Here is a 27115-nt window from a genome sequence, read left to right on the forward strand (position 1 = left end):
CTGGGGAGGCATATCCCTGGAAGGACGCACAGACCTCTACAGGTTAGATAACGGCACCCTGACTGCTATTAGGTATCGGGATGAAATCCTTGGACCCATTGTCAGAACCTACGCTGGTGCAGTGGGACCTGGGTCCCTCCTGGTCCACGACAATGCCCGACATCATGTGGCTAGTGTATGCAGGTAGTTCCTGGAGGATGAAGGAATTGATACCATTGACTGGCCCCCATGTTCACCTGACCTAAACCCAATAGAACACCTCTGGGACATTATGTTTAGGTCCATCCGGCACCGCCAGGTTGCTCCTCAGACTGTCCAGGAGCTCATTGATGCCCTGGTCCAGATCTGGGAGGAGATCCCCCAGGACACCATCCGTAGTCTCATTAGGAGCATGCCCCCACGTTGTCAGGCATGCGTACAAGCACGTGGGGGCCACACAAACTACTGAGAATCATTTTGAGTTGCTACAATGACATTTTAGCCAAATGGACCAGTGTGCTGCATCATTTTTTCACTTTAATTTTTGGGGTGTCTTTGATTTCCCCCCTCTATAGGGTGATCATTTTCATTTCTATCAAATGATGTGGCATCATTTTGTTACTAATACATCACCCACTTATTATCAGGAAACATATTCAACATCATTTTCCCCCTCGTTTAGATCTGATGTGTTTTTGAAGTGTTCCTTTAATTTTTTTGACCAGTATATATACATACTGTATATATACACACACATATATATTTACATATATATACAAGAAAAGCCAGCAATAGCAGCATATATTATATTGTGTGCCAACTGTATGCAATAGAAGGGGATAATTGTATTATTTTATTGAATATTGTTTCATTGTTCACAAATGACTGTTGATTAAACATAATTATATCTGTGCTGTGTTTCATTCTGATTACAGTCATGATCAACAAATTAAAGGCAATTTGTGGAAATCATTGAAGGATCCCTGTATTGACTTGGTATAGGACTGATACGACCATGAGCAGTATCTGCTTGTATCGTGGATCTTCACTTGATGCAATTATTTCCAAACATCTGGAATTGAATATGAACACTATACTTACTAAACAATACAGGATGTCCACAGTCTCTCTGCAGCTTATGGACACACTGTACAGTATCATTAAAAGTACCTCATTGAATTTATTGATATTATATCTTTATGAAGTGAAATAATGAATCATTTCATGCGCTGCTTATTTTTTAGGAAATCAATGAATTAGCATTCCAAAAGAAAAGTTTTCTTGTAACGCAGATGTGGTCTTCCAGCATTTATTGTCCACAGGATCTTTGTTACGCACGTTTTTCCTTGCGAGATCAACATGTGACATGGTTGTAATACCCAACCAATCCTGTTAAAAATGACAAAATTAATAAATAAGCCCCTTCCAGTCTGTGTTTGCATCCAGGCGGATGGCGTCTCCGGTCGGTCTGAGCTACTCGAGGGTGTGGCGTCGTTGTCGTCGTGGCGCGGCGCGGGATGCATGAAGATGCGCATACTTTCACCAGGAAGCACATGAGAAGTCCAAAAAGAACCAAGCAACCCAAAGAGGTGTCATGTGCATTATGCCACACAGCTTGTGGCAGGTAAAGGGAGGACTGCCAGGTACACACAAGAAGGGTAAGAGGGTGTCTGCTGCTCTTTTGCTGGCGCTCATGTCCACGCGCCCACAGCAGGACCACCGCTGTGTCCTGGACACACCGAGAGACTCTCAAATACAAAATACACACTCCTCTCTTCCGAATTACAACCTTTCATGCTGACGTTTTGTGGTTGTGACGTTTCCTGGTTACGACCTCACCTCCTGGTATTTCGCAATGCAACATTTCTTATCACGACGTTTTGTGGCACATTGTTCACGGTTGCAGAGCTTCACGATATGGAAGGAAGCTGTCAAGCTAAATGTATAAAAGCATAATCCATGTTTAACGTCAAAATGAGACACATTTCCAGTATCACCAGTGCACTCAAAAAATGATCATGGCGTAGCCTTTAGCACCACAAATGTGCTTCCTGTGGTTTATGGCCTCTTTTTGGAGGACAAAAAAAGCATAAAAGGGTGTCTTTTCCCACAAATGCAACAACATTTTTTGACCACAAATTTGCTGTGACGCAAATGCCCAGTTGACAACATGTGGGGGTCGGCTGTACACGGCACCTTCACCTTCAGCGGCATCATTGGCGGGCCTGCGCTCAGTCAGAAGGATGTTCAGGGCAGGACCGGTTGATCTCGAACCAGGAGTCTATACAGCTGCACAGACAAAGTAGAACATCAATGGTTGACCTTTGTGGCTAAATGTACTCATCAGCTGGAACATGTTTTATTCTTGTCAACACTTTTTGTCATGAGAATACATCTTTATTTCTCTCAATATTTGGACTTTTCCCATAAAATCTCAGCTTTTTGTTTGCATTTCTGCTGGGTTTTTTTTTTTAATTCCAGCCATTTTAAATTTACTCTTGTGCATTTTTTCCTCAGGAGATGAGGCCTGTGAAGAGCATTTTCCTTCAATACTCTCCTGATCAAAATGTTAATAGCAGTTGAAAAGTGTCTAGAATGATCATTTTTCACATTTGGATCTTAATGAGGTTTTAAGTAGAGCTACAATATGCAAAAACAAGAAGCACTTTATTGAATTTATTCATTGATTTATTATATGATTTATTATTTATTCATTGATTGAAAACAACAATTAAACTGAAATAGACTGTTGATCAAAAGTTTAAGACCATCGCTCAAAAAATAACCAAAAATGTTGTCAGTAGGACTCAGTAATGAGGAGCTCCACCGTTTTTTGTTCATCACTTCCAAGATGGCTTTGGGCATGCTTGATGCCAGTGTTTCCAGGAGGTTAGTGGGAACATTGCTCCAAGTGGTAAAAATGGCTTCACGAAGGGCATCAACTGTCTGGAACTGATCGACACCAGGAAAGCCTTAATGTGGGTGGAAGACCGCCCAGTGTCTTGATGGACAGCCAATGGGATCCTCCGGCTCAGCGCAGGTGTGACTTTTTTCTTCCATAATGCTCAGGATCTTCCCAAAACGTAGAATGACTGATTTCCTGCTCCCAACCTCAGCAGCCATGGCACGCTGCGAGAGGCCTTGCTTATGCAGCTCTACAATCCCACAACGTTGAAAAAGAGAAAGCTTCTTAGCTTTAGCATCAGGAGGGCATGACAGGGGGAATGATGACACTACATCAACATTTGGAGCACATTTGGGCTTTTATAGCCTGTGGTCTTAAACTTTTGATCAGCTGATAAACAGCCTATTTCAGTTTTTTTTCCAAATGCTTTTTGTCTCACCCCCCCTTCTTGCTTTTTCATATTGTAGCTCTACTTAAAACCTCATTAAGATCCAAATGTGCAACATGCTAATGCTAGCCATTTTCCAACTGGTCTTAAGATTTTGCTCAGGTGTGTATTTTAGCTTTATGCTACTAAAGTGACATTGTCTTCCCTCACCAACATTACAGCCTGATTCTGGTCAAGTTACCACTTTTTTCTGGTAGAGCACAACTTCTTTCTTGGAATATTTTCATGTTATTCTTGTAAAATGACTGCTCTTCTTCACCATTTTTGCTGCTGTTGGTTTTTCTTCATTTTCCAAAGGTTTCAACTTTTTAAATTATTTCCTTTTGTAGTACTTTGACTTTATTTGCATCATATTCTAACTTTTTGCCCAACCTAATTTTCCAAATGAATATCATTAGTTTCTCATGTGATGACTTTGACCAAGATGTTTTTCTTGAATATTTCAACTTTGTGCTGCCAAAATGACCTCATAATATGAAGAGTTTATTCTTGTAAAATGGTGCCTTTTTTCTCTCAATATTTGGACTTTTCTTGTAAATCACAGCTGTTTTTTTAAAAATGATATTTCAACTTTATTCTTATCTTTATTTAAAGATTCAAGAGTTTTATTGTCATATACATAGTAAAACAGCAGTTATACCATGCAATGAAATTCTTATTCTGTTCATTCTCCCAAGAAAAGAAAGAAAACACAAGAAAAAAATAAGAACATAAGAAACATAAACACATAAATACCAATAAATTAAGCAACAACAACAGAAGAGACATTAATACAAATAAATAATACAAATAAATAAATAAAGTGCTATGAGTGTGTGCGTGTGTTGCGTGCGGCGTGTGTGAGTGCTTCGTTGAGAAGCCTGATGGCCTGTGGGTAAAAGCTGTTTGCCAGCCTTGTGGTCCTGGACTTCAAACTCCTGTAGCGTCTGCCTGACGGTAGGAGTGTGAATAATGAGTGTTGTGGATGTGTGCTGTCCTTGATGAGGTTGTGTGTTCTTCGTAGGACTCTAGTTTTATAAATGTCTTGCAGTGAGGGGAGGGCTGCCCCAACAATGTTCTGTGAGGTCTTGATCACCCGCTGGAGTGCCTTCCTATCACGTGTTGTACAGTTACCGTACCAAACAGTGATGGAGGCGGTAAGGACACTTTCCATAGTGCATCTGTAGAAGCAACTCAGGATTGTGGTGGACATGCCAAATTTCCTCAGTCTTCTCAGGAAGTACAGTCTCCTTTGGGACTTCTTCATCATTTGTTGGGTGTTGTGAGACCAGGTGAGGTCCTCGCTGATGTGTGTGCCAAGGAACTTGAAGGTTTTCACCCTCTCCACCTCAGTCTCATCAATAAACAGGGGTCTATGCGGCTCCTTTTCCCTTGTTCTTGGGTCGATGATCATCTCTTTAGTCTTATCTGTATTGAGAAGGAGATTGTTATCACGACACCAAGCTATGAGGTCCGCCACCTCTCTTCTGAATGATGTTTCAACACCACCAGTGATCAGGCCGATGACTGTAGTGTCATCCGCAAATTTAATGATGCTGGTGTTGTTCTGGGAGGCCACGCAATCGTAGGTGAAGAGCGTGTAGAGGAGCGGACTCAGCACACACCCCTGTGGGGTCCCAGTGCTCACAATTCTTGAGCTGGATGTGCGAATATTCTCCTAATATTCGGACTTAAGGGTAATTCTGTGGCGTTGAAGGAGACCAGGCCTTGGAAGATGTTGCTTCTTCTCTGGCAGACGGCGTCTGAAGGTTATGGGACTGCACTCGGCACCAGTACCAACCTTCATTTGGGCCGAGAAACGTCCCGTGTCTCGACGGACTGCCTACGGGCTAATTTTTGTGGGTCTCCCGCTTGACTTTTGTGTTCCATGAGCCTCAGGATGTTTTTGAGAAGGTTGAAATGGCCGTCTTAACAACCTCAACCTCAGCAGCAAAGGCGCTCTCCGAGACAGAGGCCTTGCTAATGTTACGTCCAAAAAGAGAATGCTTTTTTGCCTTTGCCATCAAGAGATCAGGACAGTGTGAATACCTGACACTAAATCACATTCAATCCACATTTTTACCAACATTTTGCTTGCTCTAAGCGTCCTTTGTCCCTCTCCCATTTCTTCTTTTGGCATGTGAAGCTCTACTTAAAACCTCCTTAAGATCCAACAGTGTCAAACGTACATTCTTGACATGTTTCACCTGCTCTCAACATTTGGATGAGGAGTGGATGTGACTTTGTTGTTGGCTACGTGTCTTGGAATCATACTCTAAATTTCATATTTATATTTCAAGTGATGACACATTTTCACAGGAAACTAAATACTTTTTGAGGTTTTTGGGTGATTGCTCTGTTTGGTTCTAACACTTTTTTGAAGCTTTGTTGGGTGGATATTTGACCTTGACATTTTTGGACTGTCATCTTCAGAAAGGTCAGCTGCCCACCATCATGTGCCGCTTCTCAGAGAGCCCTCTAGACATGACATAACACCCCTATAGTCACCTTTACACTCCTATCACCCAATATAGTAGACATAATAAGAGAAAATAAGACATAGAAAACCTGTTTACCACCTTCTAAATACACTTTTTAACATTATTAGAGCCCTTTAGACATTAAATAATACCCCTATAGTTACCTTTACACTATCACCCAATATTTTGGATTGTATTTGTATTGTATTTGTACTTTATTTATCCCACAGCGGGGAAATTCACTTGTTACAGCAGCAAGCAGGATACGCAAGTAAAGAATACATAGTGACTACAACATGGTTCAGGTGGTGCAGGTGTTGTAGAGCCTGACAGCAGTCGGTATGAAAAACCTGCGGAACCTCTTCTTCTTACACCGTGGGTGTAACAGTCTGCTGCTGAAGGAGCTGCTAAGGGAACCCACAGTGTCATGTAGCGGGTGAGAGGTGTTGTCCATGATGGATGTCAGCTTAGCCAACATCCTTCTCTCCCCCACTTCCTCCACGGAGTCCAGAGGACCGTCCAGGACAGAGCTCGCTCTCCTGATCAGTCTATTGATCCTGCTCCTGTCCCTGTCCGTGCTGCTCCCTCTCCAGCAGCATAGAAGATGGCTGAGGCCACCACAGTGTCATAAAAGGTCCGTAAAAGAGTCCTGCACACACCAAAGGACCTCAGTCTCCTCAGCAGGTGGAGGCGACTCTGGCCCTTCTTGTAGAGGGCGTGGGTGTTGACGGACCAGTCCAGTTTGTTGTTAAGGTGAACACCCAGAAATTTGTAGCTGTCTACCAACTCTATGTCCGCTCCCTGGATGTTCACCGGTGTGAAATGAGATGTTTTCCTCTGGAAAATGATCATCTCCTTTGTCTTGCTGGTGTTGTAGCTGGTTAAGCTCACTCCAGCTGACAAAGTCCCTGATGACCGTCCTGTATTCCAGATCATTCCCCTCTGAAACACAACCAACGATGGCTGTGTCGTCGGAGAACTTCTGGATGTGACACTGTGTGGAGTTGTGTGTGAAGTCCGAGGTGTAGAGGGTGAACAGGAAAGGGGAGAGCACCGTACCCTGAGGGGCACCTGTGCTGCAGAGTAGTACCATGTCAGACACACAGTGACGGAGCCTCACATACTGTGGTCTGTTGGTGAGGTAGTCTATAACCCATGCAGTCAGGTGTTGGTCTACTCCCACCCTCTCCATCTTCAGTCTGAGTAGTGACTGCTGAATGGTGTTAAAGGCACTGGAGAAGTAAAAAAACATGACTCTCACAGCGTTCCCGCTGTCCTCCAGGTGTAGCAGTGATCTGTGCAGCAGGTAGATCACTGCGTCGTCTACTCCGATCCCAGGCCGGTAAGCAAACTGCAGGGGGTCCAGCTGAGTGCCCACCAGGGGTTGCAGGTGCTGCAGGATAATCCTCTCCATGGTCTTCATCAGGTGAGAGGTCAAGACAACAGGCCTGAAGTGGTTAGGCTCCTTGGGACGCGGTGTCTTTGGTATCGGGACCACACAGGAGGTCTTCCACAGGGCCGAGACTTTCTCCAGGCTCAGGCTGAGATTGAACAAGTGCCTGAGAACTCCACAGAGCTGGTCAGCACAGTCCTTGAGGATTCTAGGGCTGATGCCGTCCGGTCCTGGGGCTCTTCCTTGCCTTGATCTTCTTCAGCTGACTCCTCACCTGATCATCAGTTATGGAGAGGGGGGTAGAGAATGGCTGGGATGGGGATGTGGGGGTGAAGAGTGGTGAGTGGGTAGGGGAAGGAGGGGGGGGGGGCAGACTCAAATCTGTTGAAAAACAGATTGAGTTCATCTGCCCAGATCTTGTCCCCACTGGCTTGGTCTCTCCCTACTCTTTTACCATGGCCTGTGATGGTCTGCTGGCCTCTCCAGTCTTCCCTGGCATTATTCTGCTCCAGCCGCTTCTCCAGTTTCCTCCTGTAGCAGTCCCTCTCCTTCCTGATCTTATGCCGGAGTTCCCTCTGGACTCTGCGCAGCTCCTCCTTGTCCCCCGAGTTGAAGACCCTCTTCTTATTCAGCAGGGCCTTAATCTTAGAGGTCACCCAGGGTTTGTTGTTGGGAAAACACCGTACCAACTTGGAGGGCACAGTGTTCTCCACACAGAAGTTTATATAGTCTGTGATGCAGTGAGTCATGTCAACGTCACTGCCATGGGGACTACAGAGCGCTTCCCAGTCTGTTGTCTGGAAGCAGTCTCTGAGCCTAGCACTGCTCTCCTCAGACCACTGCTTCACAGGCCTCTTCACAGGGGGTTGTCTATTCACTACTGGAGTGTAATATAATATAATATATATATATATATATATATATACACTGTATATGTATATATATATATATATATATATATATATAATATAGTAGACATAATAAGAAAAGACAGAAAACCTGTTTACCACCTTCTAAATACACTTTTTAACATTATTAGAGCCCTCTAGACATGAAATAACACCCCTGTGGTCACTTTCACATGCCTTATTCTTTGTTTACATCACATTGTGTGGGCTACGGGATCACTGGAGGGACAAAAGACAGCTGCTGCAAGTAAGCATAGCAAGCTAGCCAACTAACTAGTTAGCCTCTCCAGTGTGCTTATTCTAAAGTTAAGAACGTGTTTCAAATGGAGAGGGTATGAAGGACAAAGAAGCCAAAAGCTTACCACTTCCACACGGAATGAGGGGAACCTTTTTTTCCACACTCGATCTTGGCCATGGCATGTGAGGGAGTGATATGGGAACCGTGATATAGTGAGGGAGGACTGTGCATTATATCAACATGAAAAGCTGTAGTGGTGGCAAGATAAAGAGTTGTGAAGGTCACAGCAGTGTAGGGAGTCATGGTGTTCAACATGAGGGCGTGCTGTGACGCCCAAGGAAGGTATGCAGTCATGAATTTCATGAAATATGCAGACATTTATGACATTCAGGCTGGGGGAACTCTACTCATGTCTTCTTGATGGGCGACATAGCAAGCACTGTGCACGTGTGCACGACCTTTTGTGGTAGACACAGAGGCACGGAAGTCTGGCTACGGCATCTCCTTGCTGCAGTTCCTCCAGACAGATCACACACTCCCCAGCGTCCCTCGGCAGCACATCATCTGAGGTGGCAAGCACACACACACACAAACACGTCAACATCTTCATATTCTCCCACATTGCAACAACAGCAAACAATGGCAAAGTGGCCTGTGTGCATGTGGCCACTTCCTGCCATTCCCCTGCTGTCCCTCCATCTTCCACGTGGTCTTTTGTTCACACATAGCCTGAAAACACGGCCATCACCCTGCAGAGCACATCCCTACACATTGTTTTGTTTTTAAGTTCTTCATATTCACATTCAATTCAAGGTGATTTATTGCATCCTTTTACCAGTACGGCGTCCAATCCTGCTCATTTGACACCAAAAGCACACGGAAATAACAATGACAGGCATCTTTCCTCACTGGAAAACATTCCTGTTAGAGACTGGAGAAGAAGGCAAAACATTCATTCATTCATTCATTTCATCAGGGTGACCACGAGCTCATTTGATCAGCGCCTGCCCAGCCCCGCCAACACTGAGCAAAGGCAGCAGTGGATACTACTTATTCTAGATAGACGTCTGTGTAGGCTCTCAGTCGTACAGGAGTTGTCCATCGAGGAAAAGGCTTCTTGAGACGTCATCTGTACTTCTGTGAAGAAGGTGTCGGACGTTTCGCTCCTCATCCGAAGAGCTTCGTCAGCAAACTAATAAGTGCTGCTAGCCTAGGCCTTAAATACAGTAAGAGTGGGCGGAATTGGTGTGCCAACACCCTCCTCCTATTGGTTCCTTACACTAAGCCTGGGCGGAGTAGTGGTATAATCCTATCCTGCTATTAACACCTCCGTTAAAAGGGAAGTGTCGCTCCCTCAGTTGGGTATGAACGACTCTGATACTGGCTCGTTAGCATCTATTGTTCTGGCTTGGCCCTGGCTCCACCTCATTTGCAAGACTAAGAGCTGTGGGTTTCGGTCTCAGTAACCTGCTGAACACAGGGTCCAAATTAAACCTCAAACCACCATTCCGATTCAATGATGGCTTCTGTTGTTTGACAAAAATAGCTTCCTTTACTCCTCTTTCAAACCATCTGTTTTCTTTGGCCAAAATCTTTACCTCGCTGTCCTCAAAAGAGTGATTGGTTGCTTTAAGGTGTAGATGTACTGCTGATTGAGGACCACTAGAATTGTCCCTGCGATGTTGATAAAGCCTTTTTTGGAGCATTTGCTTAGTTTCCCCAATGTAGTGCTCTTTGCATTCCTCATCTTGACAGTGGATGGAATAGACCACATTGCTCTGTTTTTGGTTTGGAGCCTTGTCTTTAGGATGCACTAATTTTTGTCTCAGGGTATTTACTGGTTTGAAATAGGTAGGAATTCTGTGTTGCCATAAGATCCTCTGGAGTTTTCCGCTACATAAGGGACTACCACTCCTCTCCTTTTTGCTTCTGTGGGCTTTTGGGTTTCTTTCCCTACTCTCTTCTTTTGACATTTGTTAAAAGCCCACCGCGGGTACCCACAGGTTGAGAGCGCTCTCTGGACATGTTGTGTCTCCTTTTTCTTTCCCTCAGCACTAGTTGGTATTTGATCCGCTCTATGTTGGAGGGTCCTAATAACCCCTAGTTGATGTTTTAGTGGATGGTTTGATTCAAAAAGCAGGTATTGGTCAGTATGTGTGGCCTTTCTAAAGACCTCTGGAAGTAGCTGTCTGTCCTCTCCTATAATTACCTTGCAGTCTAAGAAGGCTAGTTGGTTCTCTTAAGTGTCCTCGCGAGTAAATTTGATATTGGTGTCCACCGCATTGATGTGATCTGTGAAGGACTGAATTTCTTGTTTTTTGATTATGACAAAGGTGTCATCCACGTATCTAAACCAGTGCCTTGGTTTTGTCACTGAGAAGGATGTGAGAGCCTGTTTCTCCATCTCTTCCATGTACAGATTCGCCACTATGGGTGAGACTGGTGAGCCCATAGCACAACCATGAATTTGTCTGTAAAATTTGCCTCTAAACTGAAAATATGTAGTGTTAAGGCAAATTTCCAATAATTGGCAGATGTGGTCAGCACTAAGTTTTGTTCTCCGATGCAGAGTTGAGTCCTCGAACAGTCTCTTCCTCACCACCGAGACTGCTGCTGAGATGGGGACAGATGTGAAAAGTGAAGTCACATCATAAGACACCAAAGTTTCCTCTGGCTCCAATCTGAGGTCTTTGACGCTCGCCACAAAACCTTTTGTGTTCTCTGTATGATGATCAGTGTTGCCTACCAATGGGGATAAGACTGTTTTTACATATTTAGCTACATTGTATGTGGTAGAGTCAATGCTACAGACAATGGGTCTGAGGGGAAACCCTTCCTTGTGGATTTTTGGAAGGCCATAGATACATGGTGTAGCCTCCCCAGGGTATAACCTTTGATACATCTGTCTGTCAATTAGTTCTTCCTTCTCAAACTTTTGGAGACAGTGTATGATTTCTTTCTTATACCTACTGGATGGGTCCCTTTTAAGTTGCTCATATGTGTTGGCATCACTAATTAGACTTGTTATTTTTTCTTCATAGTCCAATGTGTTGAGAACCACTGTGCATCTGCCCTTATCAGCTGGTAAGATGGTGATGCTCTCATCTTTCTGCAGAGCCGCTAATGCTTTCCTCTCACCTACCGTGATATTGGACGGTGGTGGTTTAGCACTACTGAGAAGGGCCGATATTCTCAGACGAAGGTCCCCTGCCTCTGTTCTAGAAAGGTTATTGTTCCTGATGGCCGATTCAGCTGCTGTGATATAGTCTACTGTGGGTATCGTTTTAGGAGTCACTGCGAAGTTGAGACCCTTGGTTAATACTGCCTTCTCTGTCTCCGAGAGGCTTCTGTCTGACAGATTTTTGATCCAATTTTCTTTAGTATTGGTCTGATTCCCCCCCATCATTCCCCCCCATCCTTAGTGTGTACGACAAGCTGTGGTCGATTTTCCAATAGAAGTTTCTGGAATTTTCCCTTATGCCTTTCTTTGGTTTTGCTATGGTGCTTCATATAACCTGATTTAGTAAATTCACAAACCTCCTGATAGGTTTCGTGCGTAAGCTTGGTTTACTAAATCAGGTTACTAAATATTGCAATTGATTGACAGGCCAAGTTTTCATGCATCACGCAAACCATTTCATGTACATTTTCAAGCACCGGTATTCACATTCATCTGGAAAATATTCTACTAACACACCGAGTGTGTTGTGGCCGGAACCCGAACCCATCTGCTCAGCACAACTGCCTCCAGCTCAACTGGTTGGAACCCAGCAGGTGATAGAAGAATAGCAACATTTGTAGCAAATTTCTCTCATTCTTTTCAAATTCTTTTTTTTTTTTAATTAAGTTTTATTTTTTTCTAAATTCTGTTTTATTTTTTCCGAATTGTTTCATTTTTTTTTTTCCCAAATTGTGTTTTATTATTTATTTAGTTTTTTCCCTAAAATTTATTTAATAAAAGTTTTTAAATTCCATTTTATTTTTCCCTAAATTCTGTTTAATTTTATTCCACAACTCCATTTGATTTTTTGCCAAATTGCGTTTTCTTTTTTTTTTTTCAAATTTTGTTTAATTTTTTTTAATTCCAGTTATCTTTTTTGCCAAAATTCAGTTTTATTTAATTAATATAATTCTGCTTCTCAAAATTCAGTTTTATTTTTTTTCAAATTCCATTTTATTTTTTCCAAAATTCTGTTTTATTTTTCCCCAAAATTTTTTTTCAAAAATTTGTTATATTGTTTTCAAAGTTACGTTATATTTTTTCACCAAACTCCGTTTTATTTTTTTTTTCCAAAATTACATTTTATTTCTCCCAAATTCCATTGAATTTTTTCCCACAAATTCTGTTTTTTTTTTTTTTACCAATTTCCGTTTCATTTCCCACCCCGAATTCTGCTTTATTTTCCAATTTTTTCCCCCCAAATTCCATTTGATTTTTCCTCAAATTCCATGTTATATTTTTCCCCTCAAATTCCACTTTGATTTATTTTTTCAAAATTCTGTTGTATTTTTTCTCCCCAGTTGTTTTCAGTAGTGATGGGACGAGCGATGCTGGTGCGTCAGCACTGTGCCGAGAGCTCAAGAGTGAAACCCTGTATCGGTGCGTGTATTGCTTTACGAAAGAATCACGAGACCGATACAGGACTTGTATCGTTTGGATGTGCTGTGCCAAAGTGTGTTTATAAGGAAATAAACTGTATCAACATGTCGTGGGTTTGTTGGATGGAGTTTTGCGTAATTATGGATCATTATAAGAAGTTTTCCCAGTGTGGAATAATTTTGATCTTGTGACGCCAAACAAGGTCAATCTTTTTCTCCTTTGAGCATTGTTTACTGTTATATACTATTTTTTACTGTGGCGCATTGCACTCACTTTATCAGTTTATCAAGTGAATGACCTGTGATACATATGATAGTCAGTTAAAGAACCTTACAGTTGCTTTATTCATTTTATCTGGTAATTTCAAGAGATCCTGATCTCGAAATCATGATAGGGTGTCTATTTTTTTAAAAAAGTGAATGCAATGCTCCACCTTAGTTTTTACTCTGATCTGGTAAGAGGTTTTATTGTTTTCAGATAAATTAACTTTTTGTGCTATATTTTACACACCAACTCAGTTTTGGTTTGGTTTGGTTTGGTTTAGTTTATTTGAACATGAAGGTTACAATGGAATACATCTCATGAATCATTTTTTCACAGTTCCACATGTCCAAAAAGGAGTAGGAAGAAGCAAAGCTTATTTAATCCTACCCCCCTTCCAATCTACATCTTGTACAGTACATGTTGTTCACTTCCTGCATTCCATGTCATGTTTTCAGTGATAGTCAGGATAATACATAATAGATAACGGTAAGATAGCCCTCCCCCCAAAAAAAAAGAAAAAGAAAAAAAATGTATATATATATATACACATATACATTAATAATAATAATAATGATGACAATACTAAATAAATAAATAAAAAAAGAACAAAGCTTTTTTCTTTAAAAAAAAAAAAAACAAAGAAAAAAAACTAAAAAAAAATTATAAAAATAAAAAAAAAATAAAATAACAAACCTGACAGAACAATCAGGACTCTTCTGCCTTGTATTTAGCAAACATCAACTGCTTGTATTGTTTTTTGAATTTGCTCATCTCTGTACTTTGTTTGAGTTCTTTACTCAATCCGTTCCATAATTTAATTCCACACACGGAAATGCTGTGGGTTTTCAGCGTTGTTCTCGCATATAAATGTTTTAGGTTTAATTTTCCTCTAAGATCATATTTCTCCTTTCTGATTGAGAAATACTGTTTGAAGTTTTTGGGTAACAAGTTGTTATTAACTTTATACATTATTGTAGCGGTTTGAAAGTGTCCTAAATCTGCGAATTTTAATATCTGTGATTTTAAAAATAAAGGGTTTGTATGTTCTCTATACTTGGCATTATGAATTATCCTCACAGATGATGTGTGTAGGCTCTCAGTTGTACAGGAGTTGTCCATCGAGGAAAGGGCTTCTTGAGACCCTTTTATCCCTTTTATCGGAGGTGTTAATAGCAGGATAGGATTATACCACTACTCTGCCCAGGCTTAGTGTAAGGAACCAATAGGAGGAGGGTGTTGGCACACCAATTCCGCCCACTCTTACTGTATTTAAGGCCTAAGCTACCAGCACTTATTAGTTCGCTGACGAAGCTCTTCGGATGAGGAGCGAAACGTCCGACACCTTCTTCACAGAAGTACAGATGACGTCTCAAGAAGCCTTTTCCTCCTATCCTCACAGATCTTTTTTGCAGTACAGTGAGTGAGTGAAGATTGCTTTTGTAATTATTTCCCATATCTCTACACAATACGTTAGATATGGTAATACTAAGGAACAGTACAGAGTGTGGAGTGTTTTTTGGTCAAGAACATATTTTGCTTTATTCAATATTGAGATATTTCTCGCCACCTTTTGTTGAATATATTTAATATGAGATTTCCAACTCATTTTTTCATCTATTACAACCCCAAGGAATTTATATTCTTCCACTTTTTCAATATCCACTCCATTAATTTGTATTTGGTCGTACGTATCCTTTCTACTATTACCGAATAGCATTATTTTAGTTTTACTTAAATTCAGAGATAATCTGTTCCTGTCAAACCATGACTTTAATATGACCTTTTCATCCTTGACCTTTTTAATGAGTTCTTGTGTGCTTTCACCAGAACAGAAAGCGGTGGTATCATCCGCGAATAAGACCAATTTTAAGTTGTTTGTTACTTTACAAATGTCGTTAATGTACAAGTTAAACAGTTTTGGTCCCAGTATGGACCCCTGGGGTACTCCACACGTGGTATTTAAACTCCCAGATGTGTATTCTCCTAGCTTTACAAATTGTTTCCTCTTTGCTAGGTAGCTTTTAACCCAATTTAAGACTGAACCTCTAATTCCGTACCTTTCTAATTTTGAAATTAAGATAGTGTGATTAATTGTATCGAAAGCTTTTGTCAGATCCATGAATACTGCTGCTGCGCATCTTCTGTTGTCTATAGCAGTAGTGATTTCCTCCGTGATTTCCATCAGTGCCATAGAAGTTGAAATGTTGGCTCTGTAACCATATTGACTGCTAGCCAATAATTCATTCTTATTAATACATTTGTCCAACCTATTATTAAATAGCTTCTCCACAATTTTAGAGAATTGTGGTAACAAGGAAACTGGCCGATAATTTGTAAATTGGTGTTTGTCTCCTTTTTTGAAAATTGGAACCACCTTGGCTGTTTTCATTTTGCTTGGAAATATTCCAGTCTGAAATGATAAGTTACTAATATATGTTAACGGGTCTGTGATCTCATTGATGACCCTTTTAATTGTTTCCATTTCGATTCCATGACAATCAGTTGATGTTTTTGCCTTAAAATGGTTAACAATGTCAGTGATCTTCTTTTTGGTTACAGCAGTGAGAAACATAGAATTAAGATTCCTATCAATGATATCATTCCCTTCATCAATTGTGTCTTGTTTTGGAATTTCTTCTTCCAGTTTTTGTCCAATATTTACAAAATATTCATTAAACATTTCAGCTACCGCATTCATGTCATTCCTGTAAGTGTTTCCAACCATGAAATAGGGAGGATAGTCTGCTTTCTTAAAGTTGTTCTTTATAATACTATTTAAGATGCCCCAAGTTGCTCTCATGTTATTTTTGTTCTTATCAAGTACATGACTATAATATTCCCTCTTACACACTCTCAAGATAGTTGTCAGCTTATTTTTGTAAGTCTTATAATTTTGTTCTGCTTCTTTAGTCTGTTGAATGATGAATGTCCTGTATGATGTCTTCTTCTTACAGGCGTTTTTTAGTCCTTTTGTCATCCATGGCTGGTTGTTTCGCTTTTGCTTCTTGGGCTTTTCTTGCCAGGGACAGTTCTTATCGTAGAGCTCCATATAAGTACCAAGGAAGCTGTCATATGCCTCGTCCACATCTATTGCACTGTAGACACTCTCCCAACTTTGTTCTTCTAGTCCTATCTTGAAGGCACGGATGCTGTCCTCTTTACGCAATCTTTAAGTCTTTAGCAAAGTTTAGCATTTACACAAACAAGGAATTTCTTTACCTGCAATGATTTTACTACTGCAGGGGTCACTATTCGGTGACCAACACAGTATCGATACAGGGCGGACACAGTTTGGGCGGACACAGTTTGTGTAGTGTGTGTGTCAATACACTCCTTGAGGTATCATCGTCCCATCACTAGTTTTCAGTGTATAATCTCTGCTGATAGCAATATTTGATCATACAAGTCACGTGTACCATATGTCAGAAAGCCCAGCAATTTTAATCGCACAGTAGACACTTAGGGTTTGGGGGAGCTGGGCAGGTGAGGGGCCCACAGTGCGGCAGCTGTCGCCCAATTTTAATTGCATGGTCAGCTATCATCCACATACACACTATCATATACATGCACACAAAAACATCCTCTCAGGGACACAGAGACCAGCTCTTCAGAGCCGTCCTCTTTTATTGAATTACATTTTTAATTGCATAATACACACAATCACACCTTATCACACACGGCCGTGTGCCCTGGGGCCAGGCTTGCTGGGGGGTTGGTGCTCTGCCGGGCGCTTGGGCATTTGTCGCCGCTGGTCTTTGTGCTCTGCTGGGCCGTTGTCTGCGTCTTTGCCTCCCCCAGTCTGTCTGCGGGCTTGTTGGGGTGGGGCTCCGGTGCGCGGGTGGTGTGCCATCGGCTCTGGTGGCCATGTCGGTGGCTGGTGGGGTCTGGCGGCTGGTCTGCTGCTGGTCTCGCCTTCTCGGCTCTGGTGCTTGGCCTCCCTGCGGCTTGGGGGTGCGGCATTCCCTCTCTGGGATTTGCTGCCCCGCGGGTGTTGGCTGGTGCTGTGTGGTGGTTTGCCCGGCTGCTTGCCCGTTTGCTCATTTGCTGGCTTTCCTCCTCGCCAGCTCCTCTGTCTGCCTTGCTGGTGGCGTCCTGCCATTGGGATGGGGTGGCCTGGGGTCTTCCTGCTCCCCGGTGTTCTGCGTTCTCCGTGCCTCGGGTTCTGGATTGTGTGTCTGGGACCCCGGGATCCCCAGCTCTGCTGCACCCTGGGTCCCCGGCAGGGTACGTCTGGCGTTTCCGGCCTGGGCGGGCTTCTTTCCGGTTGTGGGGGCATCTCTGGGCCTGCTGGTGTGTGGCCCCTGGTGCCCGTCTGCCTTTGTGGGGTGTGATCTCTCGCCGGTCTTGGGGGTTGACTGTCCTCCGGCCCGTTGGCGCCCTGTCTTTGTTTGGGATTGCCTTTCTGCGGCCCCTTGCTGGTCTTCCCGGGGGGGAGGGCTCTCTGGGCTGGCTTTTGGGGGGCTGAGCTTTGTGCTGCCTGCCCCTGTGGGCCCGGTGGCTTTCTGGTGGTGGGGGCTCGGCCTGGCTATTTGGGGCGGGACTCTCTGAGTGGTGGAGGGGGGCCCCTCTCCTTTCATGCATTCTCAGTGACAATTACATTATGGTAATTATGATAATAGTTTTTACAGTGATGTGCATTGCTTTACGGCAAGGTTGTGTAATGAGCCCAGAATTCTTCAACCTCTACAGCGAGGAGATCCTTGGTCACCTTGAAGAGGTGGAGGGAGGCTTAGCACTTAATGGACAGCTCATCAACAACATCAGATATGCCGATGATCAGCCTTGCTGGCCTCAAGCGAAGGACGACAAAGGCTAATCCACGTGACTGTTCAAGCCTCGCAAGAACTTGGTCTTGAGATAAACTGCAAAAAGACTTTTTGTATGGTTGTCTCCAAGGAGTCTCCCCCGCCGAGATGCAATCTCAAATGCAATGACAAAACAATTCAATAGGTCGAGTCTTTCAACTACCTAGGGTCCTTAATCACCTCAGATGGTCGCTTCCACCAAGAGATAAGACGAAGAATAGCTTTAGCAAAATCTAGCTTCAATCAGATGAGCTCCATTTTCAGAGACTACTATTATGTGTGACTGTTTCAATGTAGTATTATCATTGTGATCACTATCACAGTTCATCATTTCATGACTACTATTATGTGTGACTGTTTCAATGCAGTATTATCATTGTGATCACTATCATAGTTCATCATTTCATGACTACTATTATGTGTGACTGTGACAATGCAGTATTGTCATTGTGGTTATTGATATTATTTTGTCCTTTTCTGTCAGGGTCTTTATAGTCGTCACAGACATTTGCTGATGTAGTCCTGTTTGTTTCTGTTCTTCTGTTATTGTTGTTGCTGCTGTTGTCCTTGTCTCTGTCTTTTTTGTCCCCCTCTTATCCCCGCACAGAAGACGTTTGGCCTCTCATCCAAGCAGCCTTCATCAGTTCATGCTCAAGGACTAGATAGGACAGCTGTAATCCAAGCATGGTTGCGGCGTGTCCCAACCAAGACTGCTCTCACTCCTTTGTGGTGCAAAGCGACAGTCATTAAGATGCAGTGGAGTGACAGCCCTGCACGCCAACCACAGTCGTTTGGGAGGAAACCACCACCACCCCAAAAAAACTCCAGTTTGCCGACAGCATGATTTTTCTTAGGTCAAATTTGCTGCTGTGTGTTATTTCCAGTCTTTTGCGGGCCACAAAAAACGACGTGGCGGGCCGAAAGTGGGAATGCTGACATTTCCGTGCAAAGCTGCTTTCGCCCGGTTCGTACACTCCTGGCCACCAAGTTCACCAAGCTCCCAATCTCATTCTGAGTTGACATTTAAAACCAAGTGCCATCAAGTCTCTTCCTGCCACCGCTGTAAACATGCAGATGAGGAGTGTATATGCGGCACTTTGCTCTTTTTTGCACGAGGTGAAGATAGCAGCAGCACGGAAGGACAAAGAGGGAGGGAGATGTCGCTCACCGTTGTAGGAGAGTCGAGGCTCGCTCAGACACACGATGAAGTGAAGCTCCGTTTCATTGGATGCCACAGACTTGGAGCAGACGGGACACTTGATTCCTGCAAGAAAAAGGGCGTCCATCAGCCGTCATGGTGCACTGCTCTCACACGTGACTTCTGTGGCATTCCGAGCACGTGACGCTTGCGTGGACTATACTTTGGCTTTTTCTCGCTTTTCTTTTTATTTCCTTTCTCGTGCTCTTATTTTGGTAAGTCCATTTCCTGTTTTGCAGGCTTTTGAGTGGTCTTTACCTTGTTGTGCTTCTGGTCTCAGCTGATCTTCATGTGGAATTAGCAGGGTTGTGAAGGATAAAGCCACGCTTGGACGAGCGAGAGCTATGGCTGCATCAGCCACAAATGCTGGCATGAAGGGATTGCAGACGCATGCACCGCGTGGCGCACAGCTAGTGGCTCCTTGACAGTCTGTCTCTTAAACAACATCGGACTCTGGGCTGCTGCAGAAAGGACTGTCACGCAAGCGCCGTAGCTTAGCACAACTGAAGACCACAATGGATGGAAACAGCATTAGCAGCAGGCTACATTCCCTTAGACTTTTTTATAATTCCCTTTTATTCTTTCCCAAATTCCATCTCATGGATGTTATTTATGATGTATTGTGTAAAAGTAAGACAGGAACAACATGAAATGAAGAGCACCAAAGGAATACAGAGCCACCATCCACCAGTACCAGCCTGGAAGAATACACCTGGAATGCACATTAGCACATCAAATCTTACCTTGATGGATTCCCACGTAGTGTCAGCATTTGGGAGTAAACATGAGAAAAACAAAGATGAAAAAGGGTCAAAATACAGTATACTAGTCTGTCTGTGCAGCGTTCAAAGACCGTCAAACAAAATGGCATTAAACATGCAAAAGCTGTGGGGTTTCTCAGTGCATGTTATGTTTAGAATCAAACATATTTCCAACACTGATATGCAGTTACATGACATGTTGTCTCAAGTGTGAGGCAGTCTCTCGTTCAAAGAAAAGTTTTCAGTAGCAGCAGAAGCAGCTGGCAATGTGAAAAGGCTGCTCACAGCAATAATACTATACAAGCCATGCGATCTCGTTCTTTCGGTCACGACCCAAAGCTCATGACCATAGGTGAGGGTGGGAACATAGATCGAACAGTTCTGGCTCAGCTCTCTTCACCACGACGGTCCGGCACAGCGACCGCATTACTGTAGACGTTGTGCCGATCCGCCCATCGATCTCACGCGCCAACCTTCCTTCACTTGTAAACAAGACTCCGAGATACTCCTCCACCTGGGGCAGGACCTCATTCCCAACCCGGAGGGAACAATCCACCCTTTTCCGACGAGGAACCTTGGCCTCAGATTTGGAGGTGCTGAGTCTCATCCCAGAAGCTTCACACTCAGATGCTAACCATCCCAGTAAACGCTGTAGGTCACAGCCCGATGAGGCCATCAGGACCACATCGTCTGCAAAAAGCAGAGACAAGATCTTAGGCCGCCGAACTGGGCTCCCACACCTTGGGTGCGACTAGAAATTCTGTCCATAAAAATTATGAATACAATCAGTGGCAAAGGGCAGCTTTGGCGGAGGCCAAAGTTCACCGGAAACAGGCTTGACTTACTGCTGGAATTGCCAACCAGGCTCCTGCTCCGGTTGTACAAGGACTGTATGGCACGTAGTAGCACGCCACCAACCCCTCTCGGAGCACCCCCCACAGGACACCGCGAGGGACACGGTTGAATGCCTTTTCCAAGTCCACAAAGCATATGTAGACCGGTTGGGCAAACTCCCAAGTACCCTCCAGTACCCTTGCAAGGGTGTAGAGCTGGTCCAGTGTCCCGTCACCAGGACGAAAACCACATTGCACCTCCTTTAGCCGAGGTTCCATTAACGGTCGTACCCTTCTCTCCAGCACCCTGGAATAGACTTTCCCAGGGAGGCTGAGGAGTGTGATCCCCTATAGTTGGAACACTGCCTACGCTCACCCTTCTTGAAAAGGGGGACCACCACCCCTGTCTGCCAATCCAGAGGTACTGTTCCCGACTTCCACGCAATGTTGAAGAAACGTGTCAGACAAGACAGTCCCTCAACATCCAGAGCCTTGAGGAATTCAGAGCGAAACTCGTCCACCCCCGGAGCTTTGCCACTGGGGAGCCTTTTGACTACCCCAGACACCTCAGCCACGGTGATGGAACTGTCCGCGTTGTGTCCTCAGCCTCTGCTTTCTCTATGGAAGGTATGTTACTGGGATTGAGAAGGGCCTCAAAGTATTCCTTCCACCGCCCGACTATATCCTCAGTCGAGGTCAGCAGGCCCCCGTCCCCACTGAAAACAGTGTGGACCGAGCACAGCTTCCCCTTTCTGAGGCGCCGGACGGTTTGCCAGAACCTCTTCACGGCCGACCGAAAGTCGTGTTCCATGGCCTCACCAAACTCCTCCCACACCCGAGTTTTTGCCTCGACCACCACCCATCCGGGTGAGGTGTGGTCTCTCCTCGTGTGTTTGTTCATAAAGGTCTTCTGAATCACTCTGGGCCGTCACCCAGGACCTGTTTGCCTTGGGAGACCCTACCAGGAGCATATAGCCACAGACAACATAGCTCCTAGGATCACTAGGGCACACAAACCCCTCCACCACTGTAAGATGGTGATTCACGAAGGGGGATGTCCATACCAACATATGCAAATAAAGACATGAACACTCATGGAAATATTCAATTGGAACTTTAGTGGCTACTTTTTGGAGATTAAGTCTGCTTTTTTTAATACACCCTGGCTTATTTCATGTCTAAAGGGCTCTAATCAGGTTAAAAAAGCATATTTTGATGGAGGTAAACAGGTTTTCTATGTCTTATTTTCTCTTATTATGTCTACTATATTGTGCAAAGACGTGTAAAGGTGACTATAGGGGTGTTATTTCATGTCTAGACAATATTAAAACACATATTTAGAAGGTCAAAAACAGGTTTTCTATGTCTTCTATGTGTTATTTTCTCTTATTGTGTCTACTACATTCTGTAGTAGGAGTGTAAAGGTGACTATAGGGGTGTTTTTTCATGTCGAGAGGGCTCTAATCGTGTTTAAAAAAGTCTTATGTGTAGGGTTGCTCGATAATAATGGCCCACCGATAATATGGGCCCGATATGTCCTAAAAATGTGCTATGGGTACACATGGCTATGGGATGTTTTCCCATCATGAAAAGCCATGTTAAACAAATGCTGATGGATGGACATGTTCATGTCCACATGGCCAGGATGCCACACATACAGTGTAAGTCCCCCTCCTTTGTGCTTTCCACAGGCTCTTGTGTTCCTGGCCACTCTGACTGTACTGAAGTCAGCTAGCTCCTCTGGGACGCTACCTCTTAGCTATTCCATTTTAAAGTCTTGACGTTCATGCCAGCCATCTCGCACGATAGTGAATTCACGTTTTCCATGACAATAGAAGGTCCCGAAGGCTTGAACCTCCGCTTCCTCGCTGGCCGCTTGACGTTCATCTTAGCTCCAGCGTGGCCACCTTGATATCAAGGGGTAGACCGGGAATCACACCAATGCCGGACGCCGCTCTCATGGCTCATGTAAAAATGTGCTTGAATAAACAAACAGACTACTCATGGCAGGGATGTTCATTGCACGACATGCATACATAGATATACATAGACATAGATGTAGATGTAGCCTTTATTACTCTCCAAGAGAAATTCACATCTCCAGCAGCTCTGCAAAAATGGATGCTATGGGCTGTATTTTCATTCATGTATCAGAAGCTTGTAAACAGGTTTTGGATGCCATGACTACGAAAATATTCCATTTATTCCTACTGAATCCTATCCTTTATTGCAAATGCCAAAAGCCTTAACTCATCATAGCCAGAATCCTTTCTACGTGGTATTCTTTCGGCATGTAGCAAGAGGACACAAGCCAGTGTCTTATTGTGCCAGTCCCAGGCCCGGATAAATACACAGGGTTGTGTCAGGAAGGGCATCCAACGTAAAACTTTTGCCAAATCAAACATGCGAATCAAACGTATGATTTCCATACCGCATCGGTCGAGGCCCGGGTTAACAACGACCGCCATCGGCGCTGTTGACCTACAGGGTGCCGGTGGAAATTGGACTACTGTTGGTCGAAAAAGGAGAGGAGGAAAGTGTGTCCGTAGGAAGAGAGAAAAGAGGAACGCCAAGAGTATAGGACTGAGAGTAGGGACGTTGAATGTTGGAACTATGACAGGAAAAGGTAGAGAGTTGGTTGACATGATGCAGACAAGGAAGGTAGACACACTGTGTGTCCAGGAGACCAGATGGAAAGGTAGCAAGGCTAGAAGTTTAGGAGCAGGGTTCAAGTTGTTCTATCATGGTGTAGATAGGAAGAGAAATGGAGTAGGAGTTATCTTGAAGGAGGAATTTGTTCGGAATGTCCTGGAAGTAAAAAGAGTGTGAGATATAGTGATGAGTCTGAAGCTAGAAATGGAAGGTGTGATGTTCAATGTTGTTAGTGGGTATGCTCCACAGGTAGGATGTCAGCTGGAGGAGGAGAAATTCTGGTTGGACTTGGGTGAAGTGATGCAGAGCATACCTAGAAGAGAAGAGAGAGTTGTCATTGGTGCAGACTTCAATGGACATGTTGGTGCTGGAAACATAGGTGATGAGGAGGCGATGGGTATGTTTGGTATCCAGGAGAGGAATGCAGAAGGACAGATGGTGGTTGACTTTGCAAAAAGGATGGAAATGGCTATAGGGAATACTTTCTTCCAGAAGCGGCAGGAACATAGGGTGACCTATAAGAGTGGAGGTAGGAGCACACAGGGAGACTACATCTTGTGTAGACGCTGTCATCTGAAGGAGATCAGTGACTGTAAAGTAGTGGTAGGCGATAGTGTAGCCAAAAAGCATAGGATGGTGGTGTGTAGGATGACTCTGGTGGTGAGGAAGATGAAGAGGACAAAGATAGAGCAGAGGACCAAATGGTGGAAGCTGAAAAAGGAAGAGTGTTGCATGACTTTTAGGAAGGAGTTAAGACAGGCTCTGAGTGGTCAGGAGGTGCTTCCAGATGACTGGACAACAACAGCTAATGTGATCAGGGAGACAGGCAGGAGAGTACTTGGAGTGGCATCTGGAAGTAAAGCAGACAAGGAGACTTGGAGGTGGAATGAGGAGATACAGGAGTGTATACAGAGAAAGAGGTTAGCTAAGAAGTGGGACACTGAGAGGACAGAGGAGAGTAGACAGGAGTACAGGGAGATACAGCGTAAGGTGAAAGTAGAGGTAGCAAAGGCCAAACAAGGGGCTTATGATGACTTGTATGCTGGGTTGGATAGTAAGGAGGGAGAGACTGATCTATACAGGTTGGCAAGACAGAGAGACAGAGATGGGAAGGACGTGCAGCAGGTTAGGGTGATTAAGGATAGGGATGGAAGTCTATTGACAAGTGCCAGCAGTGTGATGGGAAGATGGAAAGAGTACTTTGAAGAGCTGATGAACGTGGAAAATGAGCGAGAACAAAGACTAGAAGAGGTGACTTTTGTGGGCCAGGAAGTAGCAAAGATTAGTCAGGATGAAGTGAGGAGGGCATTGAAGAGGATGAAGAGTGGAAAGGCCGTCGGTCCTGATGATATACCTGTAGAGGTTTGGAAGTGTCTAAGAGAGGTGGCAGTAGAGTTTCTGACTGGGTTGTTCAACAGGATCTTAGATCATGAAAAGATGCCTGAGGAATGTAGGAGAAGTGTGCTGGTGCCCATTTTGAAGAACAAGGGAAATGTGCAGAGCTGTGTCAACTACAGAGGAATAAAGCTGATGAGCCATACAATGAAGTTATGGGAAAGAGTAGTTGAAGCTAGACTAAGGGCACAAGTGAGCATTTGTGAGCAGCAGTATGGTTTCATGCCAAAAAAGAGAACTACAGAGGCAGTATTTGCTTTGACGATGTTGATAGAGAAGTACAGAGAAGGCCAGACGGAGTTGCATTGTGTTTTTGTAGATCTGGAGAAAGCTTATGACAGGGTGCCCAGAGAGGAACTGTGCTATTGCATGAGGAAGTCTGGAGTGGCAGAGAAGTATGTTAGAGCGGTGCAGGACATGTATGAGGACTGGAAGACAGTGGTGAGGTGTGCTGTAGGTGTGACAGAGGAGTTCAAGTGGAGGTGGGACTGCATCAGGGATCAGCTCTGAGCCCCTTCTTGTTCGCTATGGTGATGGACAGACTGACAGACGAGGTTAGACAGGAATATCCATGGACTCTGATGTTTGCAGATGACATTGTGATCTGCAGTGAGAGCAGGGAACAGGTGGAGGAGAAGCTAGAGAGGTGGAGGTTTGCTCTGGAAAGGAGAGGAATGAAGGTTAGCCGCAGTAAGACAGAGTACATGTGTGTGAATGAGAGGGACCCAACTGGAAGAGTGAGCTTACAGGGAAAAGAGATCAAGAAGGTGGAGGATTTGAAGTACTTAGGGTCAACAGTCCAGAGCAATGGAGAGTGTGGAAAAGAGGTGAAGAAGCGTGTACAGGCAGGATGGCAGGGCTGGAGAAAAGTGTCAGGTGTGATGTGTGATAGAAGAGTTTCAGCTAAAATGGAAGGAAAGGTGTACAAAACTGTGGTGAGACCAGCAATGTTGTTTGGTCTAGAGACAGTGTCAATGAGGAAAAGACAGGAGACAGAGCTGGAGGTAGCAGAGTTGAAGATGCTGAGGTTCTCTCTGGGAGTGACCAGGAAGGATAGGATCAGGAATGAGTACATCAGAGGGACAGCACATGTTAGAGGTTTTGGAGATAAAGTCAGAGAGGCCAGACTGAGATGGTTTGGACATGTCCAGAGGAGAGATAGGGAATATATAGGTAGAAGGATGCTGAGTTTGGAACTGCCAGGCAGGAGGCCTAGAGGAAGACCAAAGAGGAGGTTTATGAATGTAGTGAAAGAGGACATGAAGGTAGTTGGTGTGAGAGAAGAGGATGCAGAAGACAGGCTTAGATGGAGGCAATTGATTCGCTGTGGCGACCCTTGAAGGGAAAAGCCCAAAGGAATAGAAGATTCTTTCGGCATCCCCAAATGTCATCCACACGGCAGCGCTCATGCTGATAGCCATGTGCACAAACGTGCTCGTCTGCAACCCTGCTTCCCAACACCAAAGGTGCAGCCTGGGAGCAGTTTGTGGCCCACGGCCCACTCGAATATAATAGAATTGAACACCAAAGACAAAAATGTTGCAATCTAACGAGAAAGGAGAATCATGTCATAATAGGAGGGACAATGATGTCATTTCAGGAACATAACATGGAAATATTCTTCTCATTTCCGGCCTTTGTATTGGACTCCTATAGAGCAGCTACACACGATAACCCACACAGAGAGCTTTCTAGATCTTCCAGACTCTGCACCTCTTCCTGCCCCCTGCCCAAACAGATGAGCATATTTTTCTCTCGCTGGCCGGGAATCAGCAACTCCCAAACGTTTCCTGGGAGCTAACATGGTGCTAACACGGTGGAAAGAGCAGAGCCAAGCAGGGTGGGGGTGCCGGGCATGCCCATATAAGGAATTCAGTGGAACTCGGTGTTTTAAGAAACTCTGTAAAACACAGCGTGCAGAGCGGTCCAAAACTGCTTTCAGGTCTCACTTCCAAATGCAAACCTCATTATCTGACGCTTTGGCATCGTTTAACACCAGAAAGCAACATTTACCGGACACAAAGAAGGAAAAGCATCATAGGTCCGACATGATTTCTTTAACAGGTCATATTAATATGGACCAGTCCAGGGTGTACCCCGCCTGTCACCCAAAGTCAGCTGGGATAGGCTCCAGCATACCCTAACGAGGAGAAGCGGGACAGAAAATGCAAGGATGGATGTTATGATGAGAAAGATCAAAGATGGCGCCCTCAGTGGCAGACGTCTCTGTGACACTCTCCCGCTTTTTTCTATTTTTTGCTATTTTATTGTTCATTT

The 27115-nt window shown here is 44.1% G+C and overlaps 1 protein-coding gene across 3 annotated transcripts in view; it reads right to left on the reverse strand.

Moving 5' to 3' along the window:
* Nucleotides 1–694: 694 nt before the first annotated feature.
* Nucleotides 695–27115, reverse strand: part of znrf1 (zinc and ring finger 1) — a 53298-nt gene continuing 26877 nt past the window's right edge. Inside the window, exons 2-4 of one of the 3 annotated variants that reach the window (XM_054775678.1) lie at nucleotides 19168–19263; nucleotides 8789–8894; nucleotides 702–2268 (exon numbers count right to left, since the gene is read on the reverse strand). In XM_054775678.1, coding sequence (XP_054631653.1) covers nucleotides 2211–2268; nucleotides 8789–8894; nucleotides 19168–19263 — 260 coding nt within the window. In that variant the 3' untranslated portion in view covers nucleotides 702–2210. Of the gene's footprint in view, nucleotides 4740–8788; nucleotides 8895–19167; nucleotides 19264–27115 lie in introns of all 3 variants that reach the window. The other 2 variants (XM_054775679.1, XM_054775676.1) reach the window with 2 other exon arrangements.

Source organism: Dunckerocampus dactyliophorus, chromosome 5, assembly GCF_027744805.1.
Source record: "Dunckerocampus dactyliophorus isolate RoL2022-P2 chromosome 5, RoL_Ddac_1.1, whole genome shotgun sequence".
Lineage (NCBI taxonomy): Eukaryota > Metazoa > Chordata > Actinopteri > Syngnathiformes > Syngnathidae > Dunckerocampus > Dunckerocampus dactyliophorus.